Source organism: Herpailurus yagouaroundi, unplaced genomic scaffold (genome assembly GCF_014898765.1).
Source record: "Herpailurus yagouaroundi ecotype Mexico unplaced genomic scaffold, PumYag 77, whole genome shotgun sequence".
Lineage (NCBI taxonomy): Eukaryota > Metazoa > Chordata > Mammalia > Carnivora > Felidae > Herpailurus > Herpailurus yagouaroundi.
Window position 1 is genome coordinate 14,121,691 of NW_024412388.1, and position 19,322 is coordinate 14,141,012.

At 55.6% G+C, this 19,322-nt stretch overlaps 1 protein-coding gene across 4 annotated transcripts in view; it reads right to left on the reverse strand.

Moving 5' to 3' along the window:
* CAPZB (capping actin protein of muscle Z-line subunit beta) overlaps nucleotides 1-19,322 on the reverse strand; it is a 134,871-nt gene that overhangs the window by 26,155 nt on the left and 89,394 nt on the right. For all 4 annotated transcript variants that reach the window (XM_040463084.1, XM_040463071.1, XM_040463069.1 and 1 more), the window contains exons 3-4: nucleotides 14,440-14,561; nucleotides 9,234-9,347 (exon numbers count right to left, since the gene is read on the reverse strand). In XM_040463084.1, coding sequence (XP_040319018.1) covers nucleotides 9,234-9,347; nucleotides 14,440-14,561 — 236 coding nt within the window. The remainder of the gene's footprint in view (nucleotides 1-9,233; nucleotides 9,348-14,439; nucleotides 14,562-19,322) is intronic.

Genomic DNA, 19,322 nt, shown 5'->3' on the forward strand with positions numbered 1-19,322 from the left:
TGGGTCTGGCTGGCCCCGTGTAGAAGGGGCACCGTGGCAGTGCAGGCGGGCAGCGGGGCTCAGGGGCCCTGGCTCAACCCGTGAGGTTGAATTTGGCTCAGATGAACACACACAAGCACAACACCACCACCGTATACCACGCTGGTCTGGGAAAAGAAAGCAGGAGACGACGGTGCATGGCCTGGCGGCTGGGGCCCACCACACTGGGAATTCTGGAAAGAAGAGAAGGATCCTCCACCTTAATAAGGCAGCTAGGGTCTGCTGGCTGAGCCTTTGTTAAGACCACCCACTCTTGATTCGTGCCCAAAGCAGCTTCCCAGAAAAGATGGGTCTACCAGGAGTCCGGGAGGCAGCTCAGCCAGGAGCACAGCTTGATCACTGAGGGGAGCTGGTCCTTCCTTCCCGATGGGGGTCTTCACCCCAAGACGCGCAACTGCGTGATCCAAGCGTGACCGTGTGACATGTGCTTGCCAGAAGCCAAGATTTCTGGAGGAATCGGAGTCGCCGATGCTGATTCGGGGGACTCTGTTTATAAACAAACTTCTTTTTTGCACGCGCCTGCTTTCCATCTGACCTTCCTCCATTTTCTTGGTAAAATTTATTTTTACAGAGACAGAAAGAGAGTGCACATATGGGTGAGGAGTGGGGGGAGGGAGAGAGAAAGAGAGAGAGAGAGAGAGAGAGAGAATCCCAAGGAGGCTCTACACTGTCAGTGCAGAGCCTGATGTGGGGCTTGATCTCAGGAACCGTGAGATCATGACCTGAGCAGAAATCACGAGTCAGACACTTAACTGACTGAGCCACCCAGGTGCCCCTTTTTGACCTTCTTTTAGCAGATGAAAATCAGATGGCGTGCCAGGGCAGCCAAACCCTGAGCCGCGGCCTTAGGATGGTGGGTGACAGATGATGGGGCCCTGCCGTGGTCACTCCCACCACCCGCCTCCAGGCTGGGGGCGGCTTGCAGGCTGGTCTAGACTCTCTCTTCAGGGGCTCCGGAAGCCGCAGCGGACAGTGTCTGTGTCAGAGTGGCGGTCACGGGACAGCTGAACCTCACACTGTGGGGGCAGGACGCGGACCAGCTCCGCTCCCCCAGAAGGCAGACAGGCCTCTCTCTCGGCCCGTCTCCCTAGCCAATTAAAACGGCACGACTGAGGGGGGCCCGGGTTTCCCCACTAACTGCTCCCAGAGCTTTCACACAAGCCCAAGGCTGCGGCAGGCCGGGTCCCACAGCAGGCAGGGTGGGTTCCCAGAGGCCCTCCGTACGCGTGGCTGAAGATACAAAATAATACGTGTGAAAACCCAAGTACTGATTACACTGCTGACAAGTGGAAAGCCAGACACAAAGCCTGTCCTCGCCCGCAGTCCCTGGAGCGCGGCCTGCAGCTTCGTGCAGGGACAGAAAGCTTTACGCATCGTGAGCCGTTCAGACCTATCTGACCAAATGGCCCAGGTCTCATCAAGATCCAGGACTTTCTGAATTATCTCCCCACCACTTCACACTCCAGAGACTGAAGGTAATGGCCAGCTGTTTCTGGTAGTGGGAAGGCACTGGGTGACCTTAAAGCTACAGATTTTACCCGGCCAGACTGAGGGACAAGTAGTTGGGACCCAGTAGCCAGACTAAGGGAAGTCTGGGGTGGGATCTTTCCATCAGGCCTCTCCAATCCAGCCTCCAAATCGCTTATAAGGATGCACTTCAGAGCTGGCCTGTGTTCCCCTGGGACCCTCCAGACCCTTCCTGGTGCACTGAGAATGACACAAAGCCCATGCCTGACAAGGGCCTGGGTACCTCTCACTACTGCTCATACCCTGCTCCAGCCTCCACTCAAGTGACCCCACAGCCCAGGAACCACAGCCCGAGTGACTCCCACTGCTCAGAGCACTGGCTCACCCACCCTGCCCCTGCCAGGCTCCACGGCTGAGCCCGCGCCCCCCCCCCCCCCCCCCCGCCCCGCTGCCCCCAGCCCTGCCCCTGCCAGGCTCCACGGCTGAGCCCGGGCTCTCCACGACCACCCGAGGTTCAGTGATTCACTAAGAGGCTCACGGGACTCAGCACAGAGTCTTCCTCCCCTCCAGGAGCTATTCCAGTGGAAGGAGACAGGGCAGAAGCAGCCGAAGGGAAGGCACGAGGGGGAGGACCTGAGGAAACCAGACACAAGCTGGCAAGAGCTCGTGACTCCTCTTTGGGGTCAGACAGGACGCGCTCCATTCCTCCAGCAATGAGTTGTGTGAGGTGCTGTCTACAGGGACGCTCATCAGACCCGGGGACCAGGATTTTTATGGGTAGAGTGCTCCCTACCCAGCACACACAAAATTCCAGGCTCCCAGAGGGAAGCAGGAGTTCAGCATAAACCACAGGGTTTGTGGAGAGAGTTTAAGCAACACGTGCCATTCTTATCAGGGAATGGTGGGGACCCTCCCTGAAAACCAAGCTCCTGGACGCCAGCCAAGGGCGAGCCTTGCAAGGACAGAAGTGCCACACCGGCTACTCTAACTCTCTCCTGCGCAAGGGCAAACCCACTATCATCAATGCACGCTCGTACCCCCCTATCTAAAGTCAGCCTCCACACCTGGGTTCGGTCCTTCACATCACTCAGCAAATCGTGCAAGCACTTTGTTCCCTTCCTCGGGTGTGCACCTGCACCTCTTCAACTTCTGTTAAAACGTGAGCCCCGTGTTGGGGGTGCCTGAGTGGCTCAGCCGGTTAAGCGGCTGGCTCTTGATTTCGGCTCAGGTCATGATCCCAGGGTTGTGGGATCAAGCCCCACGTCGGGCTCCAGGCTGAACACAGAGTCTGCCTGGGATTTTCTCTCTCCACCCATCCCCCCCTTGGTCCCTCTCCACCACTTGTGCTCTCTCTCTCTAAAATGATAATAATAAAGCCCTGGGTGGCTCAGTCGGTTGAGCGTCCGACTTCGGCTCAGGTCATGATCTCACAGTCTGTGAGTTTGAGCCTCGCGTCGGGCTCTGTGCTGACAGCTCAGAGCCTGGAACCTGTTTCAGATTCTGGGTCTCCCTCTCTCTCTGCCCCTCCCCCGCTCATGCACGCACGTGCGCGCGCTCGCTCTCAAAAATAAACAAACATTAAAAAAAATTTTTTTTAAATGATAATAAAAAAAGTGAGCCCCATGAGGGCAGGGGCTGCACCTGACCCACTCCCTGGTGTGCCCTGTGCTCAGGGCACAGAAGGTTCTTAATATCTGTGGAACGATCGTAAGTACTCTCTCCCATCGCCACAGATGGGAACCACTTCACTCCGTTTTCGAGGCAGAACTTACTTGAGGTCTCACTGTGGGCCAGTAGCTGAGCCCCAACCAGAACCCACAGCCTTCCAGTGTGGCTGGTGATGTGACACGGCCTGCTCTCTCACGTCTGCACCCAAAGCCACCTCATACCCACAACCATAAAAGGCCCAGGACATGAAACATCCACAGGATAACTACCGCCAAACCAGAATAATCTTGTCGCGCTCAGGTCGGTGCAAGAGGAGCTTTACGAACAGCACCTCACTGAATGCCCCCCTCACCCCTCAGAGGGCAGGGGGCACCTCTTCAACAGACAAGGAAACAGAGGCTCAGAACGTTCACATGCTTGCCCAGAGTCAATGAGTGAGTAAGGGCAGAACAGAGAAGGAAGTCCAGGCCCTCTCAAGGCCCGGCTCCTCCTGATTCCATAGCCGGCCACTCAGGTCCAGTGAAGGGGGGAGACCCCAGGGGCCCCGGGTGCAAGGTCTGGGGAGGCAGCCGGGAACATGAAGTCCCAAGGATTCGGGAAACCAAGGCGATAAACTTTTTTCACACACAAATGTGGATGCCGTGCCCCTCCAGGGCCAGTGTTGCCCAAATGTCAAATGACAGAGGGACAGGATGGAAGAAGGAAGAGGCAGAAATAACCACAATTCGTGCATGGCCCCAGAGAGGGGAGAAAAGGCAGGGAGCTGGGGGCAGCCCGTCCACCCAGCACCCTGGCCGCTCCCAGAGAGGCTTGTGGGTTTCTGGACTGCCACAGGGACGCCAGCCTTGTTTCATTCTATAAACTTCTTCCAGACAAGGAGAGCTGATTAGAAAAGCTAATTAAATCTTTTGAAGATTATCTCAGACCCGAAGCAAGGGAAGAACACGAAACGCCTTCCCACCCAGCTCCTCCACCCCCCAGACTCTGGCCTTCATTAAGCTTTGATTTCAATCAATTGCACACCCACTAAAATTAACTTATAAGGCCAATAAATTGCAACCGCATGTTTGAAGGTATTATCTGCTGCAAGCCAAGAGCCAAGGACCGCAGAGCATGGGGCAAGATGTCTGGCACAGACGGGAGTAATCATCTCTGGAAGAAAGCAGTGCCAGCCCACTTGGTCAGAACATCTGGTCTCAGCAGAATCCAGGCCGACAGAGGCAAAAGTGAGACCCGGTGTGAAAGCCAGAGGTGGGAAGGTTTCCCTGGGAACCCGAGAAATCAAAGCACCGATCCTGGGGTTCACAGTGCGAGGTCCCTGGCAGCAGCGGTGGCCGCCCCACATTGAAATCCCCACTCCCGACTCTTCCCCGAGGAAGATGCATCGTGTAGACCAAGCGATGGGGTTTTGTGACCGATGAGCTACCCTAGGCTTGGGCCTAAAAAAGCAGTCAACTTTGCCAAGAAAGAACGTGAAGCAATCCCATAAGCCAGCCGACCAAGAGCCTGCCCTTTCTGCTACCTTTTCCCATGTCCCCAGGTGCTACGCAGGCTGCGGGGACACTCCTCGGACTGAGCCAGGCCCACGATCACAGGTAGGAAACCGTCTTGGGGTTTGGCAGAGGAGAATGGAGTAGCCTGGATGTTGGTGACCAGGGTGGGAGGGCTTGGATGAGGGCAGTGAGCCATCAGGATGGCCTGAGAGTAGACAGCGACCCCACCCAGCCCGCCAGCAAAACAGGCTTGTCCCCTAAACATGTGCAGCAAATTGACTATTTGGACCTAAAATGAGGGCTGCTTGGGTGGTACAATCAACAGTCGTTGGGACAGTTCTTCCTCCGGGGGAAAGCTGCCACCATACCACTGATGATGGCAAACAAGGGCATCAATAAACATGGGAGGGACCCGAGTCAGAGGCAGGGAAGCAGGGACCCGATCGGCTTGTGAGGGGCTCCTACTTGAAGGCTCCTCCTGCCCACACCCCAACTGAGGGCACATTTATTCCATGATGGGGGAAAGGTGCATGCAGGCAGGAGAGGGGGCACCACGCCCCTTACAAGTGGAGGGTCTGTGGGTCCATCCATCCCTGGCCCCGGCTCCCTCCCTGTGACCACTCTGATCAGTTCCAGGGGCTCATAATTCATTCTAATTCTCTGCAAACTCAAAGCCTTGACATAGCCCGGATGAAAGCACCTTCCCCCCCCCCCCCCCCCCCACCCCCGGACCTGAGGATAGAATCCAAGGCTTTCCCTTTTCCCTCCCTCAGGATGCTAATGAAGAAGCCGTAATCTCTGAGGGCAGAGAGCAGCCTCTGGGGAGACAGTGAGCACTCCCTCTCTGGCAAGTCTGGTCTCAAGCACTCACTCTCCCGAGGAGAACAGCAGGAGAAGGAACGAGGTTAACAGGTCCACGATAAGCAGGGGAGAAAGGGGTGTCTGCCACTTTGCCAGAAGACAAAATATCCCTGCAAGGTCTTCAGGCATAAGCCGACGGGGGCGGCAGCAGGGAGGGTGGCAGGAAGGAACACTCCAGATCTCTGTGGGCTGCGTTCAGTGGCCTTCCCAGCACGGCGAGGGCCCTTCCCACCAGCAGTCTACACGACACGCTCCCGGAAGTGTTCGCTGCAGAAGGATTCTGAGCCCACAGGCCGGAGCCTGGCAGCTTCAGCCACTTGAGAGGGTCAGCGGTCAAGAAGTCGGGCACAAGGCAAGGCCAGTCCTAACTCTGTGACCCATCAGGACCCAAGAAAGCAGAAACACCTGGGGTCATCGGGAATCCAAGACCAGGTGAGCACAGGGGAGGAGTCTACTCTCCAGGCCAAGCTCCAGCATGGAATGGGGTGCCCCCGAGACGGCAGCACGCCCTTGCGCCTCTTCTGCGCTCGTGGTGGCAGCACTCTTCTTCCCGGCCCCTCACGCAGCAGACACAAGGCAGTGCTAGGGGAACGCCTCCCCTCGCGGCGACCTTTGCCAACACGACAGGGAGACAGGCCGAAGGAGGGCTGTGTGGCCTCACTCGCTGGGGGCGACAACAAATGAGCCTTTCTAATGGGAAGGGACAGAGCTGAAGGGTAAAGGGAAGGCGTGACCTACTGCCCCTTCACCCCATGGACCGATCCGGTCCCCGGAACACCCAGGTAACCACCGGCTTGTGCTCAAGGCAGAGGAAAGGCCTCCTAGCCCCCAGCTGACTTCTCTCTACTCCAAAAACACAGGGCAGAGAAGAGCTCAGCCTTCTGGGCCGTACCGTGGTCACCAATGTGGCTACCACCAACTCGGGGCACTCTGAGAATGGAACTTCTGGAGGTGAACGATGTACCATGATGTTAAAAAAAAAAAAAAAAAAAAAAGTAATTAAGAAAAGGAAAGAGAGAAGAGGGGGGAAAAAAAGATTTGTTTTCATAATTTTCAGCCCAGAAATGTGTCTCATTTTAACTCTCGTCATGTGTGGTCCAGCTGGGAAAATGTTCCTCACACATGGTCTCAGGAGAGAGTGTCCTCAGTACTCTGATAACAGTGGGTGGTTTGAAACACGACTCTCGGTCCCCAGTGACAGCTCTAATCACCACCTGTGTGGTGGCCTGCGGTTGCTGGCACACGGGAAGAAGCGGGCCTCCCCGCACCCCCCACACCCAGAGGCCCGGAACTCTCTCCTCCCTGCTGGCAGCAGCACACAGATGCTGCTGGGGACAGAGGTGCGTCCTCTGGGCTGGATTCCATGCCTGCCACGGCACCTCAGGGTCTGGGCTTGTCCACTCGGGTGCAGGAAGCCGTCCTGTCAGTCCGTCTCAAGCCCACGGCGGGTCAGCACCCCTGCAGAGGCGGGCACAGGCTCACAGACACCTTCAGGTGGACATTTGCTCAGGAAGGGAAGTCTCTTCAGGAGATGCCGTGAGGAGATACCCCCAGGGAGAGAGTCCCAGGCCTCGCTATACCGGAGTGGGGTGACCGCTCTGGCCAATCAAGACCCCACAGAAGGCACACGCCTAACAATGACCACGTGTCATCACATATGTGAACCAGCAAGACGGGAGGGAGAAGAAAGTCAGAGACAAAACTGGGCCCTTCCCTAGGTCTGCCCCAAAAGGGCAGGACCAAGGCCACGAGTCTGAATCACTTCATTCGGGAAATCACAACTCAAACCCTTAAGTCCAAAAGAAATCAGAACCACTCTCATTCTGACCCGTGGAGAATCCAAGAGGCGCCCGCACAAGCGGCCTGACAGACTGCTCTTTCCTGGCTCGGGCGTGGCTGGGCCCCTCCGGGCATCAGACCTCAGCTCCAAGGTCACGTCCTGCAGAAGCTTTCCCAACAGCTCCGCTTAAAGCAGCCAGTCACTCTCTGCCCCACCACCATCTTCCCACAGTGGACACTTCGAGAGGGCAGGAACATGGTCTAGCACGTTCGAGGCCGCACCCCCAGTGCTTGGCGGGCACCTTCAGTGCCGGGTGAGTAAGTGAACAGACTCTGGACTCTGGACAAGGATGACTTTACATCCCAGGCCCACTGCTCACTGGCTGTGTGAACTTGGGCAGTGTACTTCGGCTCTCTGGACCGGTCACTCGCTCGCAGAATGGGGACGATCCTTTCACGCGGGCTGTTCTGGAGAGTAGATGGGGGGTGGGGTGGGGGCGGGGAGTCCGGCGAGGCCGTGAGCACAGCGCTCACACCGTCACTGGCTGGCCACCGCGCATCACTGCCCTCTCATTATCAGTACCATCCCCACAGCACGAGACGGACTCCACTTGGGAGTTCTCGTAGGAGAGCTGTGCCGGCCTCCTAGCAGAAAGGTGGCAGTAAAAACCAACTACAGATACACGAGGAGACAGTGGTGCATCCCCCTCCCAGCCTCACTGCACAAGCAGCAGGTCCCCGGCCGCGTGGTTCTGGACCTGAGAACACTTTCAACACCAGGACTGGTTTTAACTGTGAAAATCAGTAACTCGTGTTTGTGGGAACAAACACGGACTCACGCGCCAGCTCTTTGCCTCGACATCCTGCGGAGCCCACGGTCTCGTCTGTGAGGAAGGGACAACCCTCTTCCCCAGAAGTTCTTATAGGGACGAAAGGTAACGTACGTAAACTACTGGCACGTGACAGATATCGAAGATACGGTGAATCACATGGCAGAGCATTCAGGGGCGACCCAACTGTTTCAGGCCGCCTGTTCCCGGCTTCCTTAGAGCCGGGCTTTTGTATTTCATGCGTCTGCTTAAGCGTCATGGGGATTTTCTGTGCGTGTATGCCTGAGAAGTGTCACTTTTCCTCCTGAGCCAGCTTCTGAAAGAAATTCTTTGTTAAATGTGTCGGAGCAAATCTGCTGTGAGCTGGAAGCCCATTCCAACTGTCTGAAAACCGGAGTCCTGCAATCGCCACAGCGCGCGTACCGCCACCAGCTGCTGGACAACGGTTCTGGTGGCTCGGATGCTCTGCTTCACAGCCCGAGGGGCAAATCCCACCCGCTTCAAGGCTCAAGAGGTGGTTTTTAGGTTTTTAGAGGACGATACATACAAAAAGAAAACACTGAGACTAAAGGACAGACACTTAAGTGACCTGTGAACCCTAAAATTTAACTTGCTCTTGGGCCCTTCACAGAAACCTCTGCGGATCCCTCTCTGAAATGACCCAATTTGGGGCAATGCGTATTTTACGGCTGTGCTCTATTTTCAGTACAGAACTTTTACAGTGAGATTCTACTGATTAGGGAAAAAATGCTTCAGAGGCTAACCTTCTCTGGGGCCTTTCCTTGCAAGGTCGATCGATTAAGTGGCCGCCCCCAGTGGCACCTGCTGTTATTATGAAGCACAACACGGGACCCGCACGGGGGGGGGGGGGGGGGGGGCTTGCGCATGGCAGCGCTCCACCCCCGACCAAGTCAACTCGTAACCGACCAGGTCGCCAAACGAACACCCAGCATCCTGCCGTGAGTGCTGTTTTACTCGGTTAGGCGAGCCAGGTGACAAGATTCAAGGAAGGCTGTTTGGCCTGGTCACACTTCCCTTTTGTGATTTACTTGTCGAAGCCGCAAGAGCTGGAGTGCAAAGGGAGGAAGGAACTCACAGGTCTCGATACTGGTCAAAGGCATTGTTGGCTTCCACCTCCAGCTTTCTCAGCCGAGCCGAAGGCATGGCCCCGTCTTCCAAAGGAGGGTCATACTTGTTACTCCATGGTGACCTGGAGGGGAGGAAGGAGAAAGAAATAACATGAATCGTTCCAGGAAGACACGGCCCGTGAGCCGTGAGCCCAAGCCCCCGGTGCCTGACATTTCAGAGGCAAAGTCACTATCCATAGCAGTTTCCAGGCCCTGCTCGGAGTTTGCAGAGCAAGGGCTTGGAGGCACACAGGCCTGGGCACGGACCTCGAGTGCCATCTCTCATCAGCTGTGTACTTCTGGGAAGCGTCTTGACTTCTCTGAGCCTCCCTTTCCGAGTGTATAAAATGAGGCTACCATTTGCTACGAGAAGGCTGTTGTGAGGAGCGAAGGAGAAAACACACCGAGTGCCCAGACCAAAGCCTGGCATGTACTAAGTGCCAACGGTGTGACACCTTCTTCCCCCTTTTCTAATTTCCCTGTTTTCACCATTGTATCGATCAACAGACGCCCCTCTCACCTCTCTGACCTGCTGGCAGTTCTGTATAAACTTTTAATCCAAAGACCTGCCTACACAACTAAAGATAAGAGAAGGGAGCTGTCCGTTAGGGAGGCAGCAAGAGACTCAGCCCCAGAGGAACTGCTGATTACATGTGAGAAAACCTGAGGGGTCCTGTTCTCCATGGGAACAGGACAGCCTTCCCAACATCCAAGACCACGGACACATATAAAGACAGCCAAGTAACGAGAGGCAGCCTTTTTCTAGCCCAAAGACTTCCCGCGTTAAAAAAAAAAAGTATTTTGCCCCATCAGGAAAGCATTTAATGACAGAGAGTACTGGAAAGGGGGTTCCAGGGGAAGTGCCTAATCATGAATTCCTGCAGGTGGAGTTCAGAGAAAGAATGAGAATGAAAAGGGGAGAGGAACGGAGGGGCGGTGCGGGTGCCACGGGCTGTGGACAAAGTCCTTCCCACTCCTGGACGGAAACCCCTTGACGTCTCCACCATAAGAAACGCATACCGCCTTTCCACGTCGCCCCCAGCTGACAACCAACCTTTGCATCGCAGAGAGTTCCAAAGAACCTTTCAATTTGGCATTGATTTACGGAAAAAAGGGATCGCTGTCTTCAGAACCCCAGTGTTAATGAATTCCGTGTACAAGCCTCATTCTTCCAGGGGACTGCACTGCCCCCCCCCCCACTCCTGGGCACCATCACTAACAAATCACAAGTCTGGAACCAGAGGGAGCTGGGTGGCCACTCCTCCAGCTGCCTTTGCACACAGGCCCCAGCTCTCTCGGCTGCTGGGCCACAGAGGGCAAGCGTGGGAAGAGTCATCGGCCTGGCTCCCAAAGGGGGCTCTAGGCAGTAGTAGCCCCGGCCACTTCGAAAGCAAGGAGTCTGAAAACCCTTCTTTCCAAGCTGACCATTCCTCTGCACCATTTTCCTCTCTGTTGGAACAGACTTCACAAGAACGGGGTAAGATGCTCCCTTCTGCCCCCTGACCAGCAGCCAGCTCTGTGATCACCCTGAACTGGGCACACAGCACAGGGAAGAGTTATCCAATAAGCCAGGACCCATCTAGCTTAGGGAGCAGCTGTGAAGCGGACACTAAGCACCCTCTCTTCTTTGCCTAAAGGCCTCTCCCTTCTAGAGCGTGGCTGAGGTGTCTGTTCTTAACTGTTATAGCATGTGTTCTTCATTCCCCCAAACTGTGCTCAGAGAACTCTCCTCCACGACAGAAATGTTCTCTATTGTCACCGACCAAAATGGCGGCTACTATCTTTGGGTTGGCTGCTGAGTGTCTGAGATGTGGCTAGTGCAACCGAGGGGCTCTGTTTTAATTTTACTTAATTTGAATTCATTCAGGCAACCAACTCCAGAACCAAGGTTCCAAGAAGGCAAGTCTTTCCTGTCTTCTTTGTCCGCTAAGCACCTAGAACATGCTGGCACGCAAGCACGTGCTCGCTTAAGCTTTTAAGAGAATGAATAAATCCCCCCCCCCCAACACACACACCCTCCACTCTCACATACAGATGTCTATCTCTGCAGCTGCCACAGTCCTAGCCTTCCCTCCTCCAGGCCACGAGGGCGCCTGGGGAAGGAGCCCACGTTGCCCTCCCTATGTCCCTGCGCCCAGCACAGAGCTCCCAGGTGGTGAGCACTGGTGATGGGCCGAAGCCTTACAGCACGGGGTGGGAAAGAAGGACCCAAGGGGATTCTGCTGGTGGCCCTCCAACCAGAAGAGAAGGAGCCACCCTCCGCTCGTTCTGAGGAACAACAGAGGCCTCGCAGCAGATCCCGAGACAAAGATGCAGTGGAAGAGAATCTGAGGCCCCCCCTCCCTGCCCCCCGCGTGCTCCTTTCGAGACTTCCCAGAATACTCCCGGGCCTGACCTTCGCTACACCGCCATCGCCTTCCTGAGGGCCTGGAAGACCTTCTCCAACTGGCTTTCATTTGGAGGTGACCTGATTAGACACAAGAGCCCATCTCTCTTGCAGAGCGGGGGCCTGGAATTTTCAAGAAGCCTGTAACTCACATTTCTCCTGGCTCACAGACGACAGCATTTGAAGCCGTTAGTCCTGGAGCCGGGGTAATTGTAGCTGGGGGAAAAAATCATAACATTACCCAGAATATTCTTAGTGGAAGGGGCACTCAGAACACATTTAAGAGCTTAAATGGAGGCCATTTGAAAAAAGACAGATGGACAGGAACGGTTAGATTTCAAAAGTCAGGCCTTTCATTTCCCTCAGAGAATGCTTTTTGTTTGAGCTAACAGGTTTCAAACAGTGCTGCTGGCAATGGTCACGCCATAAGGATCTTATTTAAGCGAACGATCAAACACAGTTGGGATGGAAATGTGTGGAGAGAAATCAGAAGACCTTGAAGTTGTACCCCGAGAAGGGAAAAAGGAAAGAGAAGTCCTGTGCCCTGAACACCCTGGGCTCCTCTTTGGCTGAGGTCCCCAGGAGGTGCCCCAGGAACGCGGGAGCCGGCGGGGCAACCTGGAGGGGCTGCAGGCACCGGGGAAGCCCGGCCCGGGCACGGACACTGGATTCGGAAACAATTCCAGCCGTCCCACAGGCTGCCGGGGACCAGCTGCGGCACACGGCGGACTGGAGTTTTCAGGTGGAAAAGACAAGTACAATGACGACACTGAGTGAGCGAGAGTCAGCTCGAGGGCCACCTCTTCCCGGAAGCTTCCTGAACCCTGTGCCTGGAGGGGCCGCCTGTCCCTTGGCGATGTGCCGCCCAGTCAGGTCAGACCACTCGGCACCGCCTCGGAACCCTCTCCAGCGAGGACTGGCCCTTCAGGGCGGAGCCCGATCCATCCCGGCTGCCACAGCCCCTCCAGGCATCTCCACCTCGTCCAGCCCTCGCTCAGGAACTCCAGGCCATCCGCAGCCTACCGGCCACCTCCACGTCCTACCTAAAGGACATCTCAAGCTCCTCCCACAGTCCTCCTCATCTCACCCCCCTCACTGCTGCTTCCTCCACGCCCCGGCCCCGCAACAACGCTGCTGACTCTACTCCCGGGACGGGCCTCTCAAGTCGGACAGCTGCTCACCACCTCCACTCGGGTCTCTGGTCTGGACGGGGCCAAAATCTATTCCTGGCCTAACTTCCAGTCGAAGCTGGCAAGGGGGCACGACTGTAAAACATTTGTCTCGTTTCTCCGTCAAGTCAGTATCAATGAAATCTTCGTAATTCACACCAGGTTCTGTGCCATTCAGCACTTGGCCTGTGTCACTTCTTTCAACCCCTCGCAGCTCTGTGCTACGTCCTTCAAGGCCCTGCAGGACCTGCCCTGCCGCACCCTTGACCTCAACTCCCACCCCGGCCTTCCTGTCAAGCTTGAGCCCGACCAGCGCAGCTCCAGCCAGGAACTTTACACCCAGAACGCTCTTCTCCCAGACCCGCGCATGACCGAACCTTCTCATCAAGTCTCATTTCACACATTCCCACTAACAGAAGTACCGTCCCTGACTTTCCATCCTGCCTCTCCTTTTGTATTTTCTTGATTCACTTTTCAGTGTCTCGGTTGACTTCTGCGTTTGCTACTTGGCTTCCTCACTGGAACGGAAGCTCCATAGAAAAGGGACTTAAATAGTGCCGGCACACAGAGGACAGGCCTACAGAGACGTCACCACGTGTTCTGCCGAAAAGAACAAAGCCCCCGATTTCCAGGTTAGAGGTGAGAACGCTAAAGACCAGAAATGGTAAGTCATCTGTCAAAGGCCTTGTGGCTACAGGGGCCAGCGCTGGTTTGGAGCCAACGTTGTGACTCCAGGTAATTTTTCCCTGCTTCCGTGTCTCAGCCCCTGCCTCCTCCCCCAAGAGAACATCAGGCCGAAGCTGTAAGACTCAGCCCAGGTTGTGTGGCCTCCAAATAAACCTAAAGCAGGCTGCATTCCTCCACCATCCTCCAAGGCAATGCACACAGCAATCCATCACAGAAATGCTGGACAGTTTAGGGATTCCTGATGTTTAACAGGAAGAACGCCGAGACACCCTTAAAACCCAGCTCAGACATCACCTCCGTCAGGAAGTTTTCCTGGAGTTTCCCCAGCCTCTTCTAGGCTACCTGCAAATTCCAAATGAGCTTGGTTGGCCCTGGTCGCATGAATCACATCACACAGTAACCAGCTGCTAAGTGCACCTCCTGTTCCGGAGTGGCGATTCTCCAATGCAGGGGCCAACGTCAACTTCGTTGGGTAGGGCCCTCAGCACGGCGATGGGAAGAGGAAGGAGAGCTGTGGATCTGGTGGACGGAGCTGCCTCCCAACGTCCCTCACTGAAGCAGTCCCTCCTCGCGCTCAAGATTCCCGTTACATGCACACCCTATACCTTTGCCCTTGGCACGGCTTAACGCAATTACTGTTTTGTAACAACAGCCACCTCCCGTTAGATTGGAAGGGCAGGGGCCCTCCCTCACTGCTGAATCTCCAATGCTTTCTGGAGGCACCCCACAAGCACCCAGTGGTTGACCGGATGGCAGGATGGATGGTGGGAAGGGATGAAGGGTGGGAGAGAGGGAGGAAAGTCAGGGAGAAAGAAGGCCGGTGGGCTGCGAGACTGTCCAAGTTCAGTGGTCCTCGTGCTGCTGGGCCGGTGGCAATGCCCGGCCCGGGCTCCGGCCCACCATGCCTGCCGCATTCTCGGGGCGGGAGCTCACCTGTACGAGTCCCCATCTCTGTTGTAGTCACACAAAAGGTAATCCTTCCCCACCACCTTGTCTCTGGCGATTTTCAGGGGCTGGTCAACAGAAGACAGGAGATCTTCACACAGACTGGGGACCTGGCAGAAAGAAAGGAAAAGGCAGAACCGGGGGGTTAAAACAACATGTCAAAACCAGGTTGGCTAATGGCAACCAGAGCCACGTCGTGGTCAGCATATTTAACATCTGGCCCTTGGTACTCTGCCAGAATTATGGGCCTGTTCTTTTCTTTTCCACATGTGTCTGACACCAACTGTGTCCCTCCATAAAGAAACCTGTTCTTGAGTTACAGCGGAGCGTGATTTCCAACACAGCCTTCCTTCCAAATCTGCGTGCAGCGTTAATTACCTGGTCGCCAGGGTGGTCTGGTACATTTAAGTAGGTATATGCTTGCTATTGGTCTCTGGTGGGCAAAGTACAAGCTCAAGTCCTGAGAAGAAGGTAAACATTTGAAATACACAGGAATCCAAAGAACTCGGAGAATAACCCGTCCGTGCTGGAGAACTCCCACAGGCTCCCACGCTGGGTGGAGTTTCCAATACTTTCCAGGCCCCCGGCCAAGCATTGCCAGGCTGGCTGGCGGAGTCGACCCTACCTGCTGCAAAGGTAGCTACACACCGCCCCCCCCCCAGTGCCGAGCTCTAGCTGGCTTACCTCAGGTGGACCCACTAGGAGCCATGTCACCGAGAAAGAGGGCCCCAGGGCCTGAACCCCATGACAAATGCTGCCGACTCTGACACGTGGCCCCACTGGTAACCAGGCCGCTGGCCTTCTCCTTCTCCTCCTCCTCCTCCTCCCAACTCAAACATCAATTTCCACCAAAATATTCCAGGAAGCGATGGCAGCACTTTCTGAAATGGATTCCTTCAGGCCTGAGTCACTTCCATGCTGTATTTTCAATGTGCTGACTTATTCCTTTCATGGGCCTGGGTTTATGGAGGCCCCACCATATCGTTTACCAGGCAAGCGGCTGCCAACTGCACCAACAGCCCTTCCAAATGGAAAAGTTAAATCATGTGGCAAAGATACCCAGCAGAGCGGCTCAGCAAGGGGGCAGACGGCCGCGGCCGTTCCCGCGTTCCTCCAGAAGACCCTTATCGCCTCCAGAAAGGTGGTGGTGGGGAGACTGCCACCCCGGGGACCACCCAGCCTCCGGGGCCTCTCCGGGAACCCCTGCTGAGCCCCACGGTGCTTCCGGGCAGCTTGTAAGGCCCTGGCTGGCACAGCTGGAAGACGGTGACCCTGTCTCGCATAGACTCCAGCCTCTGTGAGGCAGAGGCTTCCTCTACGTGGACCCCTGCCAGTCACCTCGGCCCCCAAGAGATGCCCGCACCACTAACTCCTATACACCACCTGTGTCCAGCTCCCCCCGCCCCCACACACACAACAGGGCTATTTTCCTCCTTTTTTGTTTTTCTTTAGATTTTATTCTAAAAATAATCTCTACACTGAACGTGGGGCTCAAACTCACAACCCTGAGATCAAAACTCTCATGGTCCACCGGCTGAGCCAGCCAGGCACCCCAAACCGGGGCTGGCGAATCAAAGTTAGTTTTGGTGACGGTAACATCCTACCCCCTACCAAGTGTCTGTCATGTATCATGGCCTGTCAAGAGTACAGACGGTCAACTTGAGAGCTCACACACAACCTGTGAAGTAGGCACGTATTACCCCCATTTTCCAGATTACAGACAGCCGAGGCCCAGGGTTACCAAGCTGCCCAGGGGCCACACCAGAAGCAGGCAGCAGCCACAGAAATCCGCCCCCCCCCCCCGCCCCCACCTCGGATGGTAACCCTGACACAGAAGAGGAAGGACAGTGCATGCCAAAAGCACACTGTGGTGGCAAATAACCCCCTTCTGCTCCCACCCCCTGCTCAGCAACCAGTGGCCACGGGGCCTGGAAGAAAGCCCCGGCCACGGCAAGGCAGATTTTAACAGCTTCCGCCCGAGGCCGCTGGGATCTGGAGGTGGTCTTGCTTTGCTGCTGTAGGCCCAGAGGTACGGCCCTGAGCACCTGCACCGGCCCAGCATGATGAGCCCCTCCCCTAAGCATCACCGTTGAATGCGCTGGACCAGCTCACACCCGGGGGCCCTGACTTCTGCCTAGAACCCCATTCTAACTGGCTGGCGCCCCTGGCACTGCTGGCCAGTTCATCCCGGATTGTGGCAGAGAACAAGCCACCAGGCTCTGAAGTGCGACTTCCCGACTCCACCGCTTACCGTCCCTGTGGCCTCGGGCAAATCATTTTTACGTCTCAATGTCCTTACCTGGCAAGTGGGGATAAGAGAACCAGCTCATCGAGATTTGGGGGATCACAGGAGGCAATGCCTTCAGCATTCCAGCCGGTGCCCAGCACGGGGGCGTGCACGTACACTAGTACTGGACAGCGAAGCGCCCGCCCTCCCGCCTCCGCACCCGCGGTCATCTGCGCTCTGTGACTCTTTGATGGCAGCGCCAGTCCAGGTCCCACCTGGATCCACCGCACTGCCTCTTTGGGATCCGGATAAAAACGGACCCTTGAGAATCCAGTTCTTCTTACCTGCAGTTCTGCCTGGAGCCAGCTGTTGCCCCTTCCCCACCAGTGCTGCTGCTTTGCAGGGACCCCCAACCCCCCAAACACAGGGAAGCCCACAAGATCATGGGATTTGGTATAAAACAGGCTTGACTTCACTGCCATCCAAAAGGTGAATCCGTGGATCAGAAGTACCTCCATGATTTCTTCCTAGCACTTATGCTAACTGAAGTGACTTTTAAATTTATTTGTTGTCTGTCTCCCTTCCCTAGAATGTCGATTTTTTTTCCCCAGGGCAGGGACTTCAATCTCGTTCACTGCTGGATCCCCAGTGCCTACGGCAGTTGTCAGAGGCATAGTGAGTTCTCGAGATTTGCATGGGAGGGAGGAATTTTATAACGCGAAGCCTCCGGAACACCAATCAGCTTTGTTTCTAAGTTAATAAGCTGGTCTTCATCAAAAGAATCTGTCGTCCAGAACTGAACTCTGATGGATGCCAGTGACCAATTTTGCTTGTGGTTCCGGCCAGACAATCTCAAACCTGAATCATGGCATGGTGGAAAAGCCCTGGACAAAGAGAACTAGAGTTTTAAGTTGGGGGGGAGGAACACAGCAACGGGGGCAAGACCGAGAACTGAGAGACCGGGTTGCAGCCCCTGCCCCTCTGGCAGACCCGCCGGGCGCCTAGCCGGGAGGCGGACGGCGGCCTGTTATGAAATGAGACGTTTACTTGGGTTTTGTTTCACAAGCCGGGAACTCAGCGACCTACTCTTCTTTTTCTGTTTTTCTTTCTCCTGGGACCTCCCCACCCCCACCTTAAAAAAAAAAAAAGTGCTTCTGGCCTGTGAAATCAAAAAACGTGGCAGCCACTGGTCTAGCAAATGGGATCCAGCCCTCCCTGCCCGTCAAAGTAGACAGATCAGGGTAACTTTCAAGGTCAGTGTGAAGAACCGGAAGGGAGTCCACTCCTCCCACCTCGGACGTCCTGTCCTTCAGAGCACAAAGCTGAGGCAACAGTGCAAAGGATCCGTGGTACCAGCCGTCATCAAGAGCCACTCTCGTAGCCTGCCCAGCCTACCTTTCCTGTTCTGGTCACAAAGCTTCTCAAGCCCATGAAGCCCGTGGCAGGGCTGACGTCCCCTCTCCACCGCTGCCCACGGGCAGCCAGAGAGCCTCAGCCCCTGGCCTACTCAGGGACGGGGCCTTCCTAGGAGTTTTCTCCAGGGGCAGATACACGGCCTATACTCCCTCTGCCAGGGAAGCGGGGGTGGGGGTGAGGGCCCTGGGCTGCGGCAGGCCTCAGGAGAGCATCTGCGTGAGCTTATGAGCAAGGCACAGCGGGTGATACTATCTGAGCTCCTAGATCCAGCTGCCCTTGTGACTGGGGCTTTTAAAGTCCATGGCCAGGTACTAACCAGAAGAACATACATCTAAACTGTCACTGAAAAATTATGGCAGTGCACCAGAAACCACAGAGAACTCCTGGAGGCGCAGGGACGTGCCCTTCCGTGAAGAGAATCTGGGACGTGATATGGCCGGCTGATTCTTCAACCAGGCAAGCACAATTTTCGCCTTTTGGGTAAACTTTCAAGTTGGACCATATTTTTGTATTCCAGTCCCTTCCACCAGTCCTGTTTCTCCGATCAAAGACAAAGTGCCCTGGAAGAATCATCTTCCTGTCGCCACAGGGACTGAGACGTGTGGATGACACGGTGTGTCCACAGATTTGTACCAGCGCAGCCACTCGAGGGTGTGTTAGTCATGATCTGGCACCACCCACACCTGTCTGACTTCCATTCCGTCCTACCCCCCACTCCTGCCTGCAGCCTCCCAACACCATCCTGTCCTGTTCAGCACTCCCTCCACGTGCAAGTTAGCACATGCGTTCTTCCACCGGACAAGTCCCCCCATATAGGGTTGCTGGAGAAAATACAGGATCAGGCGGTTAATTTTTAATTTCGGATACACCACGAATCTCAAAAACATGGGGCATACATTTTCATTTGCCAAACCTGGCAACCCATCCCCTTCTCTCAAACCCTACCACCCTTAAGAACCCAGCCCGGGGCGCCTGGGTGGCTCAGTCGGTTGAGCGTCCGACTTCGGCTCAGGTCATGATCTCGCAGTCTGTGAGTTCGAGCCCCGCGTCGGGCTCTGTGCTGACGGCTCAGAGCCTGGAGCCTGTTTCAGATTCTGTGTCTCCCTCTCTCTCTCTCTGCCCCTCCTCTGCTCACACTCTGTCTGTCTCTCTCCCTCAAAAATAAATAAACATTAAAAAAATTTTTTTTAGGGGCGCCTGGGTGGCGCAGTCGGTTAAGCGTCCGACT